We start from the raw sequence: 19344 nt of genomic DNA, 5'->3' as shown, positions 1-19344 counted from the left end.
TGGGGTAGATGCTGTCATCATGATGATTACTAGCTAATACCTGTTCATGAAAACATGTTGCTTTCTGAAGGAATAGGCAAAAATGCATGCTGTCTCACATAGTATTTTGTGGATAGAACAAATAAGAATTAAAACAAACCCTCAACAACTCCTTCTTGGGAACTGATCATGAGGCTCTAATATTGGGTAAAAAGTTAATATGGGTTAGCATGGGGATGCTTGTCACACATGTTAAGAAAATGAAATTTTCTTTAAAACAGGCATTGATGTTACAACAAAAAAAGTGGCAGATGGTCCGTCTACCCTTGCAAGGAAAAGAAAACATCCCCACGTCAGGAAGCTTATAAAGAAAGCCCTCATCTGTCAACTTGAAGGAAAGCAGGGTATGCAGAGGAGAAGAGAACTAAAGGAAGATGATCCCAGGAGAATTTGTAGAAACCTGGCACCTCAAGAACCACCATCAACTCTAGTTTTGGTGTGGTGAAGGAGATCTCTCGATTTTAGTTATGTAAAATATGAAACAGTGTCTGATATATGGAGGTGTCAGCTAAGGCAGGTTACACTTAATATAATATCCTGAAATATCAGTAGTTAAAAATAAAATAATGTATAATATTGTATATGCAGCTGCTGAAAACTTTTTATGTTGATTATTTATGATCGTGCCCACATTGTTTATAGGCAGAAATACACTGGTGTTAAAAAATAAATCTGAAAGCATTATTGTTTGATGCAATATTATGTGCATTTATAAGAAAACAATGAATAAAATCAATTGTATTCATTTATATACAAACTCATACATGCAAGAAAGTGTTTAAGTTCATGCAAGCCTAGAGGGGATGAAGCCAGTGTATTGTCCATCGGGATATTTGTCATGTATCTGCCAGAAACAGCAAGAGGGAATTACATGTCTCTGTCCAGACCCCAACCTTCCATGTTACTGTAGTATGAACTACCTATAGGTAGCATGACTGTTGGCACTCATCAAGTCAACTTTATCGTTGAGGACAAGAACATTTCGTCTGTACGTCCTGGACAAGGCATATACATCCTCATCAAGGATTAGATCTTGAAAAATCTGAAAAATTATTCCAATTGTAATATGCTATTTCTAAAATGTAAAAGAATATATTTTAAGAAATAATAGGAGCATGCGCTTATTCAAATGTTATTCATCTTCGATCAGCAAATTCCACTGTGAAATACACGTGGATCAAAACTGCACATGGTTTTTATTTTGACATGAACACTGAGAGTTCCATTGCAACTAGAACTGACAGTTTATGTTAAAATGGACAGCTCAAAGTTTTTGGGGAGCATTTCTAGAAGTCAGAGACTCCTACGTTGGGATCAAATAGGAATGGCTGATTGCAGCTTAGATTTGTTTAGTACAGTGAGGTACCCACATTGAAATCAGGTAATGAAAAGAATCTACTCAATGAGTATCAATTGTAAATTAAAACAAAGTCCTTATCATTTGCATATGTATGCATGTCTGTTTTTGGACGGCTTACAATTTTAAAATTCTTTCACAGTGGTTGCAAAGAAATAACATTTACAATAATCATGCATGTACATCAATTATCAATCTTTGAGAGTCCACCTTGGAAATGGAATTCATTGTTAATGTTGTATTGTAAGAGTAACTATCAAAGTTTTAATTGTTTGTAAATTGATGTAGTATTTTGATTTTATTGGTACAAAGTGCAAGTTGTACATTCATAGGCATGTGCTACACATATCCTGAATACAGAAAGAGGTTTTCTGTAATGTAGCCAACATACATGTCAAGTTATTCATACCTTTTGTGATATACATTTTGTACATAAAAATTTTAAGCTTTGGCAATAACACGCTTAAGGAATATATAAAAGTTATTGAAAGAATTAAAGAAATTTCACAATTGCCATTGAATCGAGTAAATTTGTTATACAGAAATCATTTGCAGTAATCACCAGTTCAAAGGTGGAAACATTGAATGCCAAGCAGACTGGGCAATTAAAATTCTTACCCAAAAATGTTAGATCAGATAGGAAGAAAAAAAAAGTTTCTTGCAAGCTTTCATGTCAGTCTTAATTCTGGATAAATAAAACAATTTAGGATTATTAAGTCCTTATGTTTATCATGATATTGCATATATAGTATTATCTTAACATATTTTGGGGCTTTAGAAATACACATTAAGGCATGCATCATATTTAAAACAGAAGAATAAAAGTGTAGTATTTATTTCACAAGACTTAAATGGCTATATGAATTCTCTACATGTCTAATTTTATAAAAAAAAAAAACTGCAATCCAGTCAGGTCTAATTGCTGAACTCCAAAGTAAGATTGCATAGACTTTTTGTTCCCATTTTGTATTTTTAAAAAATAAAACTAATAAATGTATTACTTAAGTTGGTTTATTAATTAAATTGAAAAAAAGAGCAAGTTGACCTTAATAGTATTGAACGTTTGTATGCCACTAGCGTAGATCACTAATACCTATATATGAAATGATTTTAGCTAATCTACCTTTAGGCCCTCATAGAAATGAATTTATCTATTTTAAGTGTATCTCTGAAGCCGCTGTATATATTGGTTTGGAAGAAGGAAATAGAGTTGGCATTTCTAAAGTCAACTGGAATACTATTCCAGAGCAAAGTTTCAGAGTACTGGAAACATTTTTTGAATAATTCCTTATTTGGTTTGGGAATTTTATACTGTTTGGTAGACATGGATCACAGTTGTAGAGTATTACCAGTTAGCCTATACTTGAATAGTGATTGTAAGTATTCAGGAGCACTATTATTGGATATCATGTACATTACTTTGGCTTTTCTCAACCGGATTCAGTCTTTAATAGGTAATAATTTTAACTTACCAGCTAAAATTTTCCTTGCTTACTTTCTGGATTGATATAGCCTGAATGCACTTGTTTTAAGATGTGCCAGCTTTGCTATGATTTTATCATTTGAATTACTCCACACTGTGTTACAGTAGTCTAAATAGGGTTATATGTAACTGTTATAAAATAGTTTTCTGTACCTTATCCTACTGAAAAGCCATAAACTTGAATTAACTTTTTTGCTGACAAGATCAGTCCATGATAGGTTATTATCTACCAAAACACCAACTAGTCTATCATGACAAACCATTTGCAAATTTGTATCCTTCCATGTCAGACATAGTTCATCACTACCAAGATTTGTTCTTTTTTGCCATGTTGAGATAAGTAATATTTTAGTTCTTCCAGTATTTACCACTATGCCATTGCATGTGCACCAGTTGTCCAGTTTGTTTAGGGCATCCTGTAAATAAATTTATAGTTTGTGCTTGTGTTTTGGATGTCTGACAATGTTGTGTCATCTGCATAGAGATCTGTAGATGAAATTGAGTCCCTTAGTGAAAAGTGGTAGGCCATTAATAAATAGTATCAATAGTAATGGACCTAAAATTGAACCTTGTGGTACTCCATATCTAATTGTTCCAGGTTCCGACAGAACATTATTTATATAAACATGTTGTGTTCTCTCACTTAACTTTGAAGTAAACCATCTAACTGTGCTTTCATCACATTGGTTGATTTTCAGTTTCTTAAAAGAATTTCATGTACATCAACCCATAAACTTTCCTGAAATCTACAAATAGAGATCCTATTATTCAACTTTGATCAAGTGGTTGAAGCCATTTGTCAGTTAAAGAGATCAAGTCAGTCTCACATGAATGTTTCTGTCTAAAGCCTGATTGAATAGGATGTAACAGCAACTGTTTCGTTAAATATGACATGAACGAGTCATGGACATGTTTTTCAATCAAATTTGACAAGTTTTGGTTGTACTGAAATTGGCTGGTAGTTATCAGCATATTCTTAGAACCAGATTTGTGCATAGGCATTACTTTTGCAGTTTTCCATATTTTGGGGACAGATGAGGTTGTAATATTTAAATTGATTATAAATGTTATGTTATGCTATCTGAAATAGCTGAGGCAGAAGTTTTAATGAGTGGTGGACCAATCTGATCAAGTCCTGTAGCTTTCTTGATATCAAGTTTACTGAGACATTTTTTAGCAGTTTTTTTATACCTGTGGGATAGAGAAACATCCCACCTGGGGCATTTTTCAGTTCATTATAGTTGTTTTCTATCACTGGTTCTTTTAACTTAGTGGTAATGCTAGTGAAAAAAAATCACTCAAAATATTTGCAATGTCAGTGTCATCAATGACTTTTGTGTCATTTACCAGAAGTGAGTGAATTTTATTTGTCTGATCTTTGTGTGTTACCCCAATGAGTTCACTGAAGACTTTCCAAATGGAGTTTGTGTTGCTCTTTGTGTTTTCAAGCATTGATTGATAATAAGGTCTTTTTTTTAGCCTTTTCAATCATACTTGTTATGTTATTTCCCCATACTTGATATTGTGCATGGTTTCCCATAGCCCTCAATTGGTCTTGTGTCTTCATAGTATCTAGAATTTCAGTAGTAAATCAGTTAGGTTGGATTTCATACTTTACTCAGTGTACATTTAGTGGTGCATGCTTAGAGACTACATTCATAAAGCAGTCCACACTTTTAGAGCTTCACATACGTCATCAAAATTTTGGATAATATTCAATGGAACTTTATATAGGTCATCTTGAAATTGTTATTTACTTCAATTTTGGAAAGATCTGTAAGTGATAGTTTTGTGTGTATTGTTCCTATTTATGTTGCATTTAACCTTTCTTGCCAAAAAAGTGGGATAGTGGTCACTAAGACCAACATTTGGTACATTAACACAAGCCACATTGTTTGGTAGGTTGGTATAAATGTGATCAATAAGAGTGCTTGATATTTCTGTTACACTTGTGGGCTCATTTACCAGCTGGACTAGGCCTAATGATTAAAAAAATTCCATCCAGTTACTCCTTATCTGAGTACTGAGTAGGTCCTTATTTACACTGCTGAGTATATATGTTTCTTTCTCCTGTGCATGAACATTTTCTATTTGTTTCAGAGAGTTATCATTCCAAATTGCTTTGGAGGAAGGTGACCTATAAATGAAACCAACTAGGAATGATTCTGCATTATTTTGAGAAATTTCCACCCAAATACTCTCAATTTCATGTGACCCCAAATCAGGTCGCCTTTCTGCATTTACATCTTGTAATGTATACAAGACTCTCCCCCCCCCCCCCCCGCTGTCTCTCTGTCCCTGCATAATGGTTTATTGTAGCCTTGACAGTGAAATAGATTATCATTGTGGCTAGCATTTAATTTGGTTTCAGTGAGTCCTAAAACATGCATACTATTTTCCTTGGAAGACAACATTAACTTAATCTGATCTATTTTTACCACTATACCTTGTACATTTAAGTGACCCATGTTAAAACCTTTTGTATTTAGTTTCATATCAATTATATGTATTTCATCGTGCAATGGGGTACTCTATGAGATTGTCTCCATAATACTTTTACCATTTTGGTATTATATAAGGTGGCCATATAAATGAGGTGGCCTCTGTATTTTCTATGGTATCTGTGCATAGTCTTCCTTTATCAAATCATATTGGGGTGGGGTGTTGAGTAGCAACAAAAAGTAAAGCAGTTTAAACATACATTGTTTGGTAAAATAACTAATCCTTTAATACAAGTATGCGTTTTCTAAGTTGTGCAAAACACTACTGACATAGATATTAGAGTCTTTGCCAACTTACTTAGTACCAAACATTTTTCAATATCTATCAATACTTGTTTTGCAAGAATAAATAAACAATTACCCTCATTCTTGTCTGCCTTGTCTGAACTATGTGTAGAGCTTGGTCAGCTCAGTTTTTAGGCTGCACAGCGTGTCTTTCTCCTCTCCCCCATCTGGTTTTTCAACTTCTTGTTCCATGCCTCATCCTCTTAAAGGTCGCTCTAGAATTGAGCTTGAAAGTGAGCTGATCTAAATCTATCTAATGAATTTTAATATGTAAATGTATTTCATAATTTGACAACTAATACATTCATGATTACTTATTAAACTTATAGGAATATAGTGCTAACTTTGGATCAGAAATTAATACATGAGAGGTTGTGATTTGATAGAAGTTTTTTTTGGGCTGGATCAGGTCAAGTGTTGGGTGGGGTGGGGATCCAAAATTTAAAAAGGGCCCCTACTTTCCTCGAAAGGGCACCAAAGCAAAGTCTATGTGTCTATTTACTCAGTGTGCACAATACCCAATAAACATGTCCAAGAATAAAGCTGTGGTCAAACTTCAGCTGACAAGTGACTGTACGTTTGTGTGTGTACTTTTTTCTGATCTGGCCCCCAGTTTTGAACCTTGATTCCTATTCTAGTCGCAGATTTAAAAAAAAAAAATTAAAACCTTGTGTATGTAAAGTATTAACTTGGAGAAATTCTTTTCCGCTTTGTTTGAAACGTCAGAAAGATGGGTATTAGAGGTCCACTGGTGACAATCTGGTTAGAATTTATAAATTGATTAATGAAATTACTCAATTTTGAGCATTTTTAAATATCCTGATGCTTTTCATTTATAAAATTGAGTGGTGGGGATGGAAGGGAGTACGAATTCTACTGGGCAAGAAATAGAGTGAGTTAACTGAGTACCTGTGGGTTTTTGCAATACTGTACAGAGCACGTCGATTTAAATTATTCTCGTACCACAAAAACTTTGAAATATAACTATAAAAGTAGTTCTACATACATTTCATTGTTTCCTCTCAAAATTAAAATTAGAAAGGAAAAGGATAAGAAGAAAAGAACGAGATCAGAAGAAGATCGTACTCACCGTTGTTGACATTTTGGGCGGTCTCGTAGCGTGGTTGTGTGTTACGTCATCATCTTCAGTGTTTACAATGTGGCCTATAATTATGCAAATTTCGGTCACCGGAATTATGTGTGTTATTCATTCGGGATCTGCCGATCACTGCCGAGCGGGATTTCAACATGGAGACGGTAGATTCGTTACTCTACGTACGAAGATTTCGGAGAGCTCGTATTTCATAACGAGAACCCGTACGTACTTGATATTACCCCAGAAATGCCTTTTAAATAGTATTTAATCAGTTGATATACATAAATGTCCCAACATTTTTGCAAGAAAATTCACCGTCAGCTGCACTATTGTGCCTTTAATCAGTACTATTATTTTCATGATGAGTTAACTCTATAGTCATTGCAATGGCTCATATTTTATGTTATTTATATTACAATAATGAAAACTCGCATACCAATCTGAAAGTGCAAACATAAAATATTATATGTTCACTCTAGCATGTCAGTCGCATATTTTGTTTATCAATTTAATCCAATTTGTTGTTGGTGAATTATGCTTTTTCTACATGTCTTGGACAATATTGATCTTGTTTCCGGACAAGTTAATTCTGTCTACTGGTTTCAATGGTACATATGTATTCCATAAATATCCAAAGCCTGATAACAACCACCAACTTTACAACTCGTGTATTAATACACTGTGCCAATGTTCTAATTCAACAAAATGTTCTGGACAATGACTCTCAAACATATATAAGGTCTTGTGGTCATATATTTGAATACAAGACTTTCCTAGAAGTTGTCTAATATATATTTCTCAAAGATTGGCTGGGATGAGGATGAAATAAATATGGATGCGCTACCTTATTCCGCCAGTACAAGTTCATTCCATCACCATAGTCTAATCTCCTCACCACTGTCAATATTTCTGGTGGCAAATAGACAAAGCCTTGGGTAAGAATTATATACATCCAATTTCATTGCTGCATTGCACGATTTTTTGCGGTATGCAGCATCATTCACAAATTGACACACGTGTTTTCTTGTAGATATTGCATCTATACCAAAGTAAAAGAAAATGCAACTTACAAAAGATAACATCTTATAATTCCTTTAAATAAATCAACAATCATGGCAAAGATCTGTCCAAGCTACCCACCAAAACAAAGCCGTCACGTCACAATAACCTAGACCCAAGAGTTGAATGCGAGATGAAAAGAATACCAGCCACAAAGATCGTAGGAATACATGATACATACTGGAAAATAAACATTCTCATGTGATTTGTCTTTCCTCTGGCTCAAAAATATGTTGGACCAATAGACAAAGCCTTGGGTAAGAATTATACACCTCCAATTTCATTCTTGCATTGCACGATTTTTTGCGGTCTGCAGCATCATTCACAAATTTGCACATGTATCCTCTTGTAGATATTACATCTATACCAAAGTAAAAGAAAATGCAACTTACAAAAGGTAACATCTTCCAATCCTTTAAATAGATCAACAATAGTAGAAAAGATCTGTCCAAGCTACCTACCAAAACAAAACCGTCACGTCACAGTAACCTAGACCCAAGAGTTGAATGTGACCAGCCACTCCATGACATATAATAAGTTCTTCAATTATACTTACAATGTCCACATGTCTACATCAAATTTTAAGGGACATATCTGCAAGACACTAGTGGCCTTTTGTCTGATCTTTAATGCATTGAAATAGTTCAATTTAGTACATGCATAATTACGTCTCGGTGCAGATGTCTTTACAATGCAAGTTTTAGAGTGTTGGGCTTTACACCGCAAAGATGCTGTGAACCACTGCAAGGTGTTGAATTTTTTGTCAAATTCAGAACATCTAAATGGTCCTTATAATTTATCTCACTTTCATCCACATTTGCCTAAATCGTCTTAATATTGGCAGAATCGGCTGTAAAAATATTTCATTTCATCCTTTCCAGTGTTAACAGGCCATTTTCTACACCGCTGAATGAATACAAAATTTTCTTAGTCTATGGAATGTATCTAGAGAAAATCTGAATATTCATCGCGATAATAGGCCCATGATCTTTTCTTCCATGTTCAAAATTTGGTGGAGAAGGAGGTCTATTATTGATAACACTCACAATCCAGATAAACTGAAACCAGGCTGTGAAGTCAGTCATCTTAATTAAAGCTGTCCTGGAAAAGTGTTCTTTTGAATTCCGACTAAAAATCAAATGTGCCCCTAGATGCTATTCTCCGTTTATTTTTAAACTCAGTATAACCAAACTGTAAAGTGATGAAGATCTACTAGGATTAAATAAGAACATTAACTCTTGTTCAGCTAAATAAGGTAATAATTTTTAAATGCATTGCATGAATATTCTTGCTGTATGAAAATTGCACAAAGAGACTTTCAGTGTAACTTGAAAGGAATTCAACATCATGCACACAGTCAATTAATTTATACATTGCAAAAAAATCTAATTTAGACTGAATTTAAGGACTGCAACTATTATATACAACATATAGTACACAATTTCCCAAACAATTTACTTGGCTGAAAGGGTTTGTTTTTTTGTGTCTGATATGACCTCTACTCTATATCATGTTTTGAATGGCATGCAGTGAAGAAGCCACTTTCACCTGATTGGTTGCACAGGTTAATGTAGCAATTCTGCTGCTGAAAATACGTGTATTCATTGTAAGCAAACACGTGTGTGTGTGTGTGTGTGTGTAATTTGGATTTTTAAGGTAGCTTTAACAATTTTTCAGTCATATCGTTACGATGCCTGCAGTGAGGCATTTAATAGCAAACACTAATGAATCAAAGCTTAATTGCTGATTATAGGTTCATTTCCATTGAAATGTCCAGTTAGCAATACAACTTTCACTAAACTAATTGCAGAAACTGGCATTTGTACATTGATTCATTTCTCATTTGCAACATAAAACAGACAAAAATGCCTGTTTTATGCTAAACACTAAATAATCAATACAAACAAATTATTCCCATATATAGCACTCATATTATCGTGCAATTCAAGGTTGAAGCTATGTTCTGATTCAGTAGACATTTTACTCTCACATAGTGACCTTTTCTTTGGTGTCATCAGCAATTTTCTTCTATTTTAATTTCTCTCTGTACTCACTACAGGAGGTTTTAATTGATGAAAGTTTAGCCCACAAATCCTTGCAGTTTCAGCGTTGATAATTTTATTAAATGTTAAATATATAATAATTATATTAGCTGAAATTCACTAATGTGTCTTCTAATGATAAATACTCCTTTTATATTGGCGCTTCTAAAAGAATTACTTTCTTTTATATTTGTATATTGAGTGCACTGATGTATGTTACATTTAAATGATGACATATATCTTTTTCCATTTTCTGTCTGATTAGTTATAATTAAAAACATCATGCAAATTGTTGGTTCCTTTACAAGCATGAATTGGTCTAAATTTGTAAAGTGTTTTTACACTGATTTTATTTCATTTTCTCGACATTTATTTAATATTAAATCAAGTAAGTAATAGTAAAGGTTTTTTTTAAATATTTCTGTTTAGTTTTTACATTTTCTTTTTCCTTCGGATGTTGTTATTAATGGTATTGATGATTTTAATTTTACTGTGTTTTACGAGTGTCCATGCACTATGAGAATGAATGCAGTTTCCTTCCATAAAGACTTCAAAGTCAACATTCTTTCAAACTTTATAATTCTTCTTAACTCTCTAAAATTCGAAGTAGTGATTGAAATTGTGTTAAGAGCATGTTGGGTCCTTTTCTCTGCAGGTAAGCCATGTTTGCGAAAAGAACCCCATTTAATATTACAACCTATAACACTCGTTATTAAAATTATATGTTAAATAATTTTGAAAATCAGGTATTACGCATTATAATTTAATTTGTGAAACAGAAATAATGATTGCAACTGATAATAAAATATAGTCGATCCATTTCGCAGATAAGTAAGTCAAGGATACCATTCGCAAAAAGGATCTTTCTGGAAATACTTTATATACAAAAATATATATTAAATCCTATAAAGAATAAGTTATTGCACAATATAATTTAATTTGTGATACAGAAGTAAGAATCTCAACTATTCTTAACTTTTCCCACTTTTTGGTAACTTTTCGCATTTTAGTCATTCCGCCAGTGTACGGTACAGAGCAGCGGGAGGTGTGCTCTGAGGTCTCACTGGACAGTTTTTCTGGTGAATTTTCATCCAACAATGACCTATTGCAGACAAATGAGAATAATTGTACACTGAAGATACAAATAAATAAAAAAAATAATGATTTTTATAGAAAGCATACCTGTGAGATTTTGACTGCAGCAATCAGGTTGATTCCTGACGCAACTGGTAGTTTTTCTTCTGAACCAGCATTGCCACTAACCCTTAAATTTTACATTCATTTTTGACAGGAAATAGCTATTTTGAATATTTTCCTGTGATAAGGCAGCTAAAAGAATCAGTATGTGCCTTATGCATGAATAATGTTCACTAATACTGTAACAAATTAGCATACTTTTCATCACCCCTCAACCATCCAGATTTTCAGATATTTGGAATCGGGTCACAATTATTACTTGAATGTAGATCTAGTCTACTTTTAGAACATTTTCCCCTCTCATTTTGGTGGTGATAGAAGAGTTTTTTTACTTATGCATTTTTTTTGTATGGATTTAAAGGTAATTGTCTATTCTTGATAATATGAGCTCAGGGTGTTGTTGTTTGTGTGTATTTTGGCGACAGTGCACAGTGAGTAATAAGGCCTTGGTGAGGATACAGAAGTGAAATCTGCGTTCTGTTTACATGTTGATCTGTTGACAGAACAGCAGAGAACATATTGTAAAATTAATTGTGTTCTATGTCCTGTCAGGGCAGTATTGGAGAAAAGTTTAAATTGGTATCAAATCTTTATTATTAATGATAGACACATGTAATTTGAGTACATTATATATATTGATTTTCAAAATATAAGAATTAAATTAAAAGGAAAAAATTAATTTTTATTTTCAACATTTTAATGAATTTTTTTTAACAAATAAACAAACAAAAAAATCCCCCAAAATGCACATTTATAATATTTTTTGGAATGGTATTAAATGTTATCAGCATGTATATATTCCTACACCATATACAAGCTCCAGTGTTGGATTTTTGTCACATTTTGTCAGAAAAAATATCTTTGTTAGTCAAAATTAGACCTTCATTTAAAGTACACGAAGACAAAATTATATTTTGTATTGGCGATTCAGACTATTTCTTAGGGGTCCAATCAGTTAATTTATGTGTTTATGATGGGGCAACTTCCTGATTAACACATATCTGCTTGTATAGCTTTCAGTAATTGTTTATAAACATAGCTATAAGGTATCTAGTGAGAGGATAGAGATGAAAACTTTATACTAGAACAAACTCAAGTTCTCTACTAAATCATTTTTAAACTGTCTGAGAATGAAATACAGGTCAAAGGGATAAAATATGCTTTCCCCAGGTATATTTACCCTTGGGTGTATGAACACAGCTACATGATGTAAGTTGAACACAAAAGGCATTCCATTTTATTTTTCAGTTTGGTTAAGCTATTGATTGATGTAGTGCGGCATTATGGCCTATATGATGTTATGGGAATTCTAATGATCCAACTTTCTTTATGCATTATTAATTACTAATAATATTTGTTACTTGACACTCTAAAGATTATATAAGAAATAATCAAACAGATTATTTGAATTGAACTTTGTACAACTGATCTTAACATGGTTACATATCCCACATGAACAAATATGCATATAATTTAGAATGCTTGGGATCAGAAGTTCACATTCAGTATATCATATAGGCTGGCATTGTACCTATAGTGAATCTGTAAGGCACATTTCTGGCTGTGTGCACTGAAAATATCCCAAAATATTATTTTCATCATGAATATGCCTATGTATGGTAACATATTTCAATTTAGTACTTTGACAGAGTGCCGTATTGAAGCATCAGCTGATGTCTGATTCATTTGAATCAATGAGCTTAATAATGGTAACCAACACTCTCATAAAGACATTATAAATGCTCAAACAGATCATTTGAAGTCTATTTGCACATTTGATCTTAACAAGTACATTGGATATGTCCCACATATGCAATTTTCCATTCTTGTTTACAAGTTTTGGGGATCAGAATTTCACGTTTAGTTGATGATATAGGATTTATTGGCACCTATAGTTGATCTGTGTGACCACATTTGGCTGTATTCACTTGCAATATCCAAATTTGTTATTTCCCTCATGAACGAGAACTTCACGGTGAAATGATCTCTGAATGTATTTTATATTAGCATATGATTGGCATTGATTGTCACAGTAGAAAGGTCAGTACTGAGAAACAAATTTAGATAACATATAGTAAAATTAATTGTGTTCTGTGTCCATTTACCTCTGTAGCAGACACACGTAAATACGTAAGCCAAATCAGCTGCTCATTTGCAGCCCAAGTTACGCATTTGATCTCCAATGCTAGTCTAACTGTGACAGGCAGTCACCAACAAGCCAACCCATTTCCAAGCCTAAATCAAAGTAAATCTAAACCACATTACATATTTAGCTTATGTGTGTATTTATAAATGCTAGGCTTATGATAATTTGGCTCATGCATTATGCCTTAAAAATTAGGGTGATGTCAAAATACGAAACTATCCAGTGAGACCTGATCGGGGTACTCTAAGTATGATCCGAATAGCTGCGTTTGAACTTGAAGTTATTGGAGTAGAAAATTTTGATTTGAAGAAGCATTTGAAGAACATACTGGAGATAAATCATTTAAATGTCAAGTCTGTGATAAAATGTATACCAGTAGAAACCATTTGAAGACCCACACGATGGGACATACCGGAGATAAACCATTCAAATGTGAATTTTGCGATAAACTGTTTGCTTCGAGAAGTCATTTGAAGCGCCACACGATGGTACATACTGGAGATAAACCATTCAAATGTCAAGTTTGTGATAAAATGTATACAAGTAGAAACCATTTGAAGACCCACACGATGGGACATACCGGAGATAAACCATTTAAATGTGAAGTTTGCGACAAACTGTTTGCTACGAGAAGTTATTTGAAGACCCACACGATGGTACATACTGGAGATAAACTATTCACATGTCAGGTTTGTGATAAAATGTATATCAGTAGTAGCAATTTGAAGCGCCACACGATGGTACATACTGGAGATAAACCATACAAATGTGAAGTTTGTGATACAATGTTTACCACGAGAAGCCACTTGAACACCCACACGATGATACATACTGGAAATAAACCATTCAAATGTGAATTTTGTGATAAAATGTTTACTATGAAAAGTTATTTGAAGACTCACACGATGGCACATACTGGTGTTAAACCATTCAAATGTGAAGTTTGTAATTACATGTCTACACGCAACTATGATTTGAAGAAGCACATGAGAATACATAATATAGATAAACTTAAATGTCAAGTTTGTGACAAAGTGTTTAAGACCAATAGCAGTTTCATGGAACACAAGGGAATGCATGCCGGAGAAAAACCATACAAATGTGAGGTTTGTAATAAAATGTTTACCACTATTACTCATTTGAAGAGACACACGATGGTACATACTGTAGATACACCTTTTAAATGTCAAATTTGTCATAAAATGTTTACCGGCAGTAGTAGCTTGAAGACCCACATGACAGTGCATACTGGAGATAAACCATTCAAATGTCAAGTTTGTGGCAAAATGTTTGCCAGAAGTAGTCATTTGAAGCGCCACGCGATGGTACATACTGGAGACAAACCATTCAAATGTCAAATTTGTGAAAAAATACTTACGAGCAGTAGTAATTTGATGACCCATGTGATGATACATACTGGAGATACACCTTTCAAATGTGAAGTTTGTCATAAAATGTTTACCACGAGCAGTCAGTTGAAGAGACACAGTATGGTACACACTGGAGATACACTGTTCAAATGTGAAGTTTGTCATAAAATGTTTACCACGAGTAGTCAGTTGAAGAAACACAGGATGGTACACACTGGAGATACACCTTTCAAATGTCTAATTTGTGATAAAATGTTGACGAGTAGTAGTAATTTGAAGACCCACACTATGATTCATACTGGTGATAAACCATTCAAATGTAAAATTTGTCATAAGTTGTTTAGAGCCAGCAGTAAATTGACAATACATGAGAGGATGCATGCTGGAGATAAACCATTCAAATGTCAACTTTGTGACAAAATGTTTATGTGGAGCTATCAGTTGAAGAGCCACATGATGATACATACTGGAGATAAACCGTTCAGATGTGAAGTTTGTAATTACATGTCCAGCCAAAACTCTGATTTGAGGAAGCACATGAGGATCCATACTGGATATAAACCATTCAAATGTGAGATTTGCGATAAAATGTTTACATGGAAAAAGCAGTTGAAGGCGCACATGATTGTACACACTGGAGGTAAACCATATAAATGAGACGTTTGAGATAAAATCTTTATGAGCAGTAGTCATTTGAAAAGCCACACAATTATTCATAATGGAAATAAACCATTCAAATGTAAAGTTTGTAATTACAGGTCTTGGTGTATCAATGGTTTGAAAAGTCACCAACAAATACATACTGGATATAATTAAGCCATTCAGATGTGATATTTGTACAAATTGTTAAGGACCAGTAGTAGCTTGAAGAGACAAGAGGATACATATTGGAAATAAACCATTTAAATGTCAAGTTTATGATAAAATATTTGCCTGGAATAGTCAGTTGAAGAGATACATGAATATAGATTCTGGAAATAAACCATTTAAACGCCAAGTTTTTGATAAAATATTTACCTTGAATAGTCACTTGAAGAGATACATGATACTGCAGATAAATCATTTTAACATCAAGATATTTACACAATATTTACCTGGAATAGTCAGTTCAATAGATGCTGGAAATAAGTCAGTAAAATTGATGATTTTTCCCTTTTTACTTAAGATTAATACCTGTTTATTTTCCCATTTCTCTTTTTATTTCATTTTTGTAGGTGTATTTTTATTGGTTCATTTTTCCATTTGCTTTTGGCTATTTCTTTTCTTGTTTTGTTTCTGTTCTTTTGTTTTTCTTACCTGTAATATGTTTTCTTCACTGAACAGCAGTTTGATGGTTTACAACGTTCTTAGTTCCCAATTTCCAGCACTTAGAGCCTCTTAGTGTATCTCAGTGCTTCGTGTTAGTTCTTTATATTGTTGACAAAGATCGTAGGAATACATGATACATACTGGAAAATAAACATTCTCATGTGATTTGTCTTTCCTCTGGCTCAAAAATATGTTGGACCAATAGACAAAGCCTTGGGTAAGAATTATACACCTCCAATTTCATTCTTGCATTGCACGATTTTTTGCGGTCTGCAGCATCATTCACAAATTTACACATGTATCCTCTTGTAGATATTGCATCTATACCAAAGTAAAAGAAAATGCAACTTACAAAAGGTAACATATTCCAATCCTTTAAATAGATCAACAATAGTAGAAAAGATCTGTCCAAGCTACCTACCAAAACAAAGCCGTCACGTCACAGTAACCTAGACCCAAGATTTGAGTGCGACCAGCCACCCCATGACATATAATAAGTTCTTAAATTATACTTACAATGTCCACATGTCTACATCAGATTTTAAGGGACATATCTGCAAGACACTAGTGGCCTTTTGTCTGATCTTTAATGCATTGAAATAGTTCAATTTAGTACATGTATAATTACGTCTCAGTGCAGATGTCTTTACAATGCAAGTTTTAGAGTGTTGGGCTTTACACCGCAATGGTGCTATGAACCACTGCAAGGACAGGCGTTGCATTTTTTGCTGAATTCAGAACATCTAAATTGTCCTTATAATTTATTCTTATTTCACTTTCATCAGCAGTGGTCATCTTAATATATGCAGAATGGACTGTAAAAATATTTCATTTTCATCCTTTCCAGTGTTAATATGCAATTTTCTACACCGCTGAATGAATACAAAATTTTCTTAATCTATGGCATGTATCTAGAGGAAATCTGAATATTCATCAGTGATAATAGGCCCATGATCTTTTCTTCCATGTTCAAAATTTGGTGGAGAAGGAGGTTTATTATTGCTAACACCCACAATCCAGATAAACTGAAATCAGGCTGTGAACTCAGTCATCTTAATTAAAGCTGTTCTGAAGAAGTGTTCTTTTGAATTCCGAATAAAAATCAAATGTACCCCGAGATACTATTCTCCATTTATTTTTAAACTCAGTATAACCAAAATGTTAAGTGGTGAAGATCTACTAGGATTAAATAAGGACAATAACTCTTGTTCAGCTAAATATGGTAATAATTTTTAAATGCATTGTATGAATATTCTAGATGTATGCAAATTGCACAAAGAGACTTTCAGTGTAACTTAAAAGGAATTCAACATCATGCACACAGCCAATTAATTTATACATTGCAAAAAATCTAATTTAGACTGAATTTAAGGATTGCAACTATTATATACAACACAATTTCCCAAACAATTTACTTGGCTGAAAGGAATTGTTTTTTTGTGTCTCATATGACCTCTACTCTATACCATGTTTTGAATGGCATGCAGTGAAGAAGCCACTTTCACCTGATTGGCTGCACAGGTTAATGTAGTAATTCTGCTGGTGAAAACACGTGTATTCATTGTAAGCAAACATGTGTGTGTGTGTAATTTGGATTTTTAAGGTAGCTTTAACAATTTTTCAGTCATATCGCTATGATGCCTGCAGCGTGGCAGTTTATAGCAAACACTAATGAATCAAAGCTTAATTGCTGATTATAGGTTCGTTTCCATTGCAATGTCCAGTTAGAATTACAACTTTCACTGAAGTAATTGCAGAAACTGGCATTTGTACATTGATTCATTTCTCATTTGCAACATAAAACAGACAAAAATGCCTGTTTTATGCTAAACACTAAATAATCAATACAAACAAACTATTCCCACATATAGGACTCATATTATCGTGCAATTCAAGGTTGAAGCTATGTTCTGATTCAGTGGACATTTTACTCACACATGGTGTTATCAGCAATTTTCTTCTATTTCAATTTCTCTGTTCTCACTACATGAGGTTTTAATTGGTGAAATTTTAGCCCACAAATCCTTGCAGTTTCAACCTTGATAATTTTATTAAATATTAAATAAATAATAATTATATTAGCTGAAATTTACTAATGAGTCTTCTAATGATAAATATTCCTTTTTTTATTGGCGCTTCTAAAAGAATTACTTTCTCTTATATTTGCATATTGAGTGTAATGATGTCTGTTACATTTATAATGATGACAGATATCTTTTTCCATTTTCTGTCTGTTTAGTTCTAATTAAAAACATCTTACAAATTGTTGGTTCTTTTACAAGCATGAATTGGTCTAATTTTGTAAAGTGTTTTTACACTGATTTTATTTCATTTTCTAGACATTTTTTTGAATATTAAAACAAGTAAGTAATAGTAAAGGTTTTTGTTAGCTTCATTTGCGTGAGTGTATGTACATATTTCGAAACAGCTATAAAAACTTGATTTTGTCATCAAAACATCAAGTGAAACGGATGGGAAAAGTGCTCCTAAAATCTTTATTTTGTATATTTCTTTCAAAATGGCATACATATTTTTAAATTTAAACATGAATATATATGTAAAATATTGTCTCTTGTTTTTTTTTAAACATTTTTGTTTTGTTTTAAAATTTTTCTTTTTCCTTCGGGATGTTGTTATTAATAGTAGTGATGTTTTTAATTTTACTGTTTTTTACGAGTGTCCATGCACCATGCAAATGAATGCAGTTTCCTTCCATAAAGACTTCAAAGTCAACATTCTTTCAAACTTTATAATTCTTCTTAAATTTCTTAAAATCGAAGTAGTGATTGAAATTGTGTTAAGAGCATGTTGGGTCCTTTTCTCTGCAGGTAAGCCATGTTTGCAAAAAGGATCCCATTTACTATTAGAACCTATACCACTCGTTATTAAAACTATATGTTAAATAATTTTGAAAATCAGGTATTACGCATTATAATTTCATTTGTGAAACAGAAATACTGATTGCAATTGATAATAAAATATAGTCGATCCATTTCGCAGATAAGTAAGTCGAAGATACCATTCGCAAAAACGGTCTTTCTGGAAATACTTTATATACAAAAATATATATTAAATCCTATGTAGAACGAGTTATTGCACAATATAATTTAATTTGTGATACAAGAAGTAATAATCGCAACTTTTCGTAACTTTTCGCACTTTTGGTAACTTTTCGCATTTTAGTCATACTGCCATTGTAGGGGTACAGAACAGCGGGGAGGTGTGCTCTGAGGTCTCACTGGACAGTTTTTCTGGTGAATTTTCATCCAACAATGACCTATTGCATAAAAATGAGAATAATTGTACACTGAAGATACAAATAACAAAAATAATGATTTTTGTAGAAAGCAAACCTGTGAGATTTTGACTGCAGGGCAATCAGGTTGATTCCTGACGCAACTGGTAGTTTTTATATTGAACCAACACTGCCACTAACCCCTAAATTTTACATTCATTTTTGA

At 33.2% G+C, this 19344-nt stretch overlaps 1 protein-coding gene and 1 long non-coding RNA gene across 2 annotated transcripts; one reads left to right on the top strand and one right to left on the bottom strand.

The window, feature by feature from the left end:
* Positions 1-766: 766 nt before the first annotated feature.
* LOC149784764 (uncharacterized) lies at positions 767-5868 on the bottom strand. The gene is made up of 2 exons (XR_016413955.1): positions 5742-5868; positions 767-1081 (listed from the first exon to the last, which is right to left on the bottom strand). It is a non-coding gene; the product is annotated as an uncharacterized LOC149784764 (long non-coding RNA).
* Positions 5869-13454: 7586 nt separating this feature from the next.
* On the top strand, positions 13455-18146 carry LOC149784763 (uncharacterized). Its single transcript, XM_089932784.1, has one exon. It carries the CDS (start codon positions 13571-13573, stop codon positions 15230-15232), a length of 1662 nt encoding a protein of 553 aa, XP_089788910.1. The 5' UTR covers positions 13455-13570; the 3' UTR covers positions 15233-18146.
* Positions 18147-19344: the final 1198 nt, after the last annotated feature.

The sequence above is a fragment of the Sinohyriopsis cumingii genome, chromosome 14 (assembly GCF_028554795.1).
Source record: "Sinohyriopsis cumingii isolate HCF-2022 chromosome 14, ASM2855479v2, whole genome shotgun sequence".
Taxonomy (NCBI): domain Eukaryota; kingdom Metazoa; phylum Mollusca; class Bivalvia; order Unionida; family Unionidae; genus Sinohyriopsis; species Sinohyriopsis cumingii.
The sequence above is the reverse complement of the archived record's forward strand: the minus strand, read 5'-3'. Positions and strand labels throughout refer to the sequence as shown.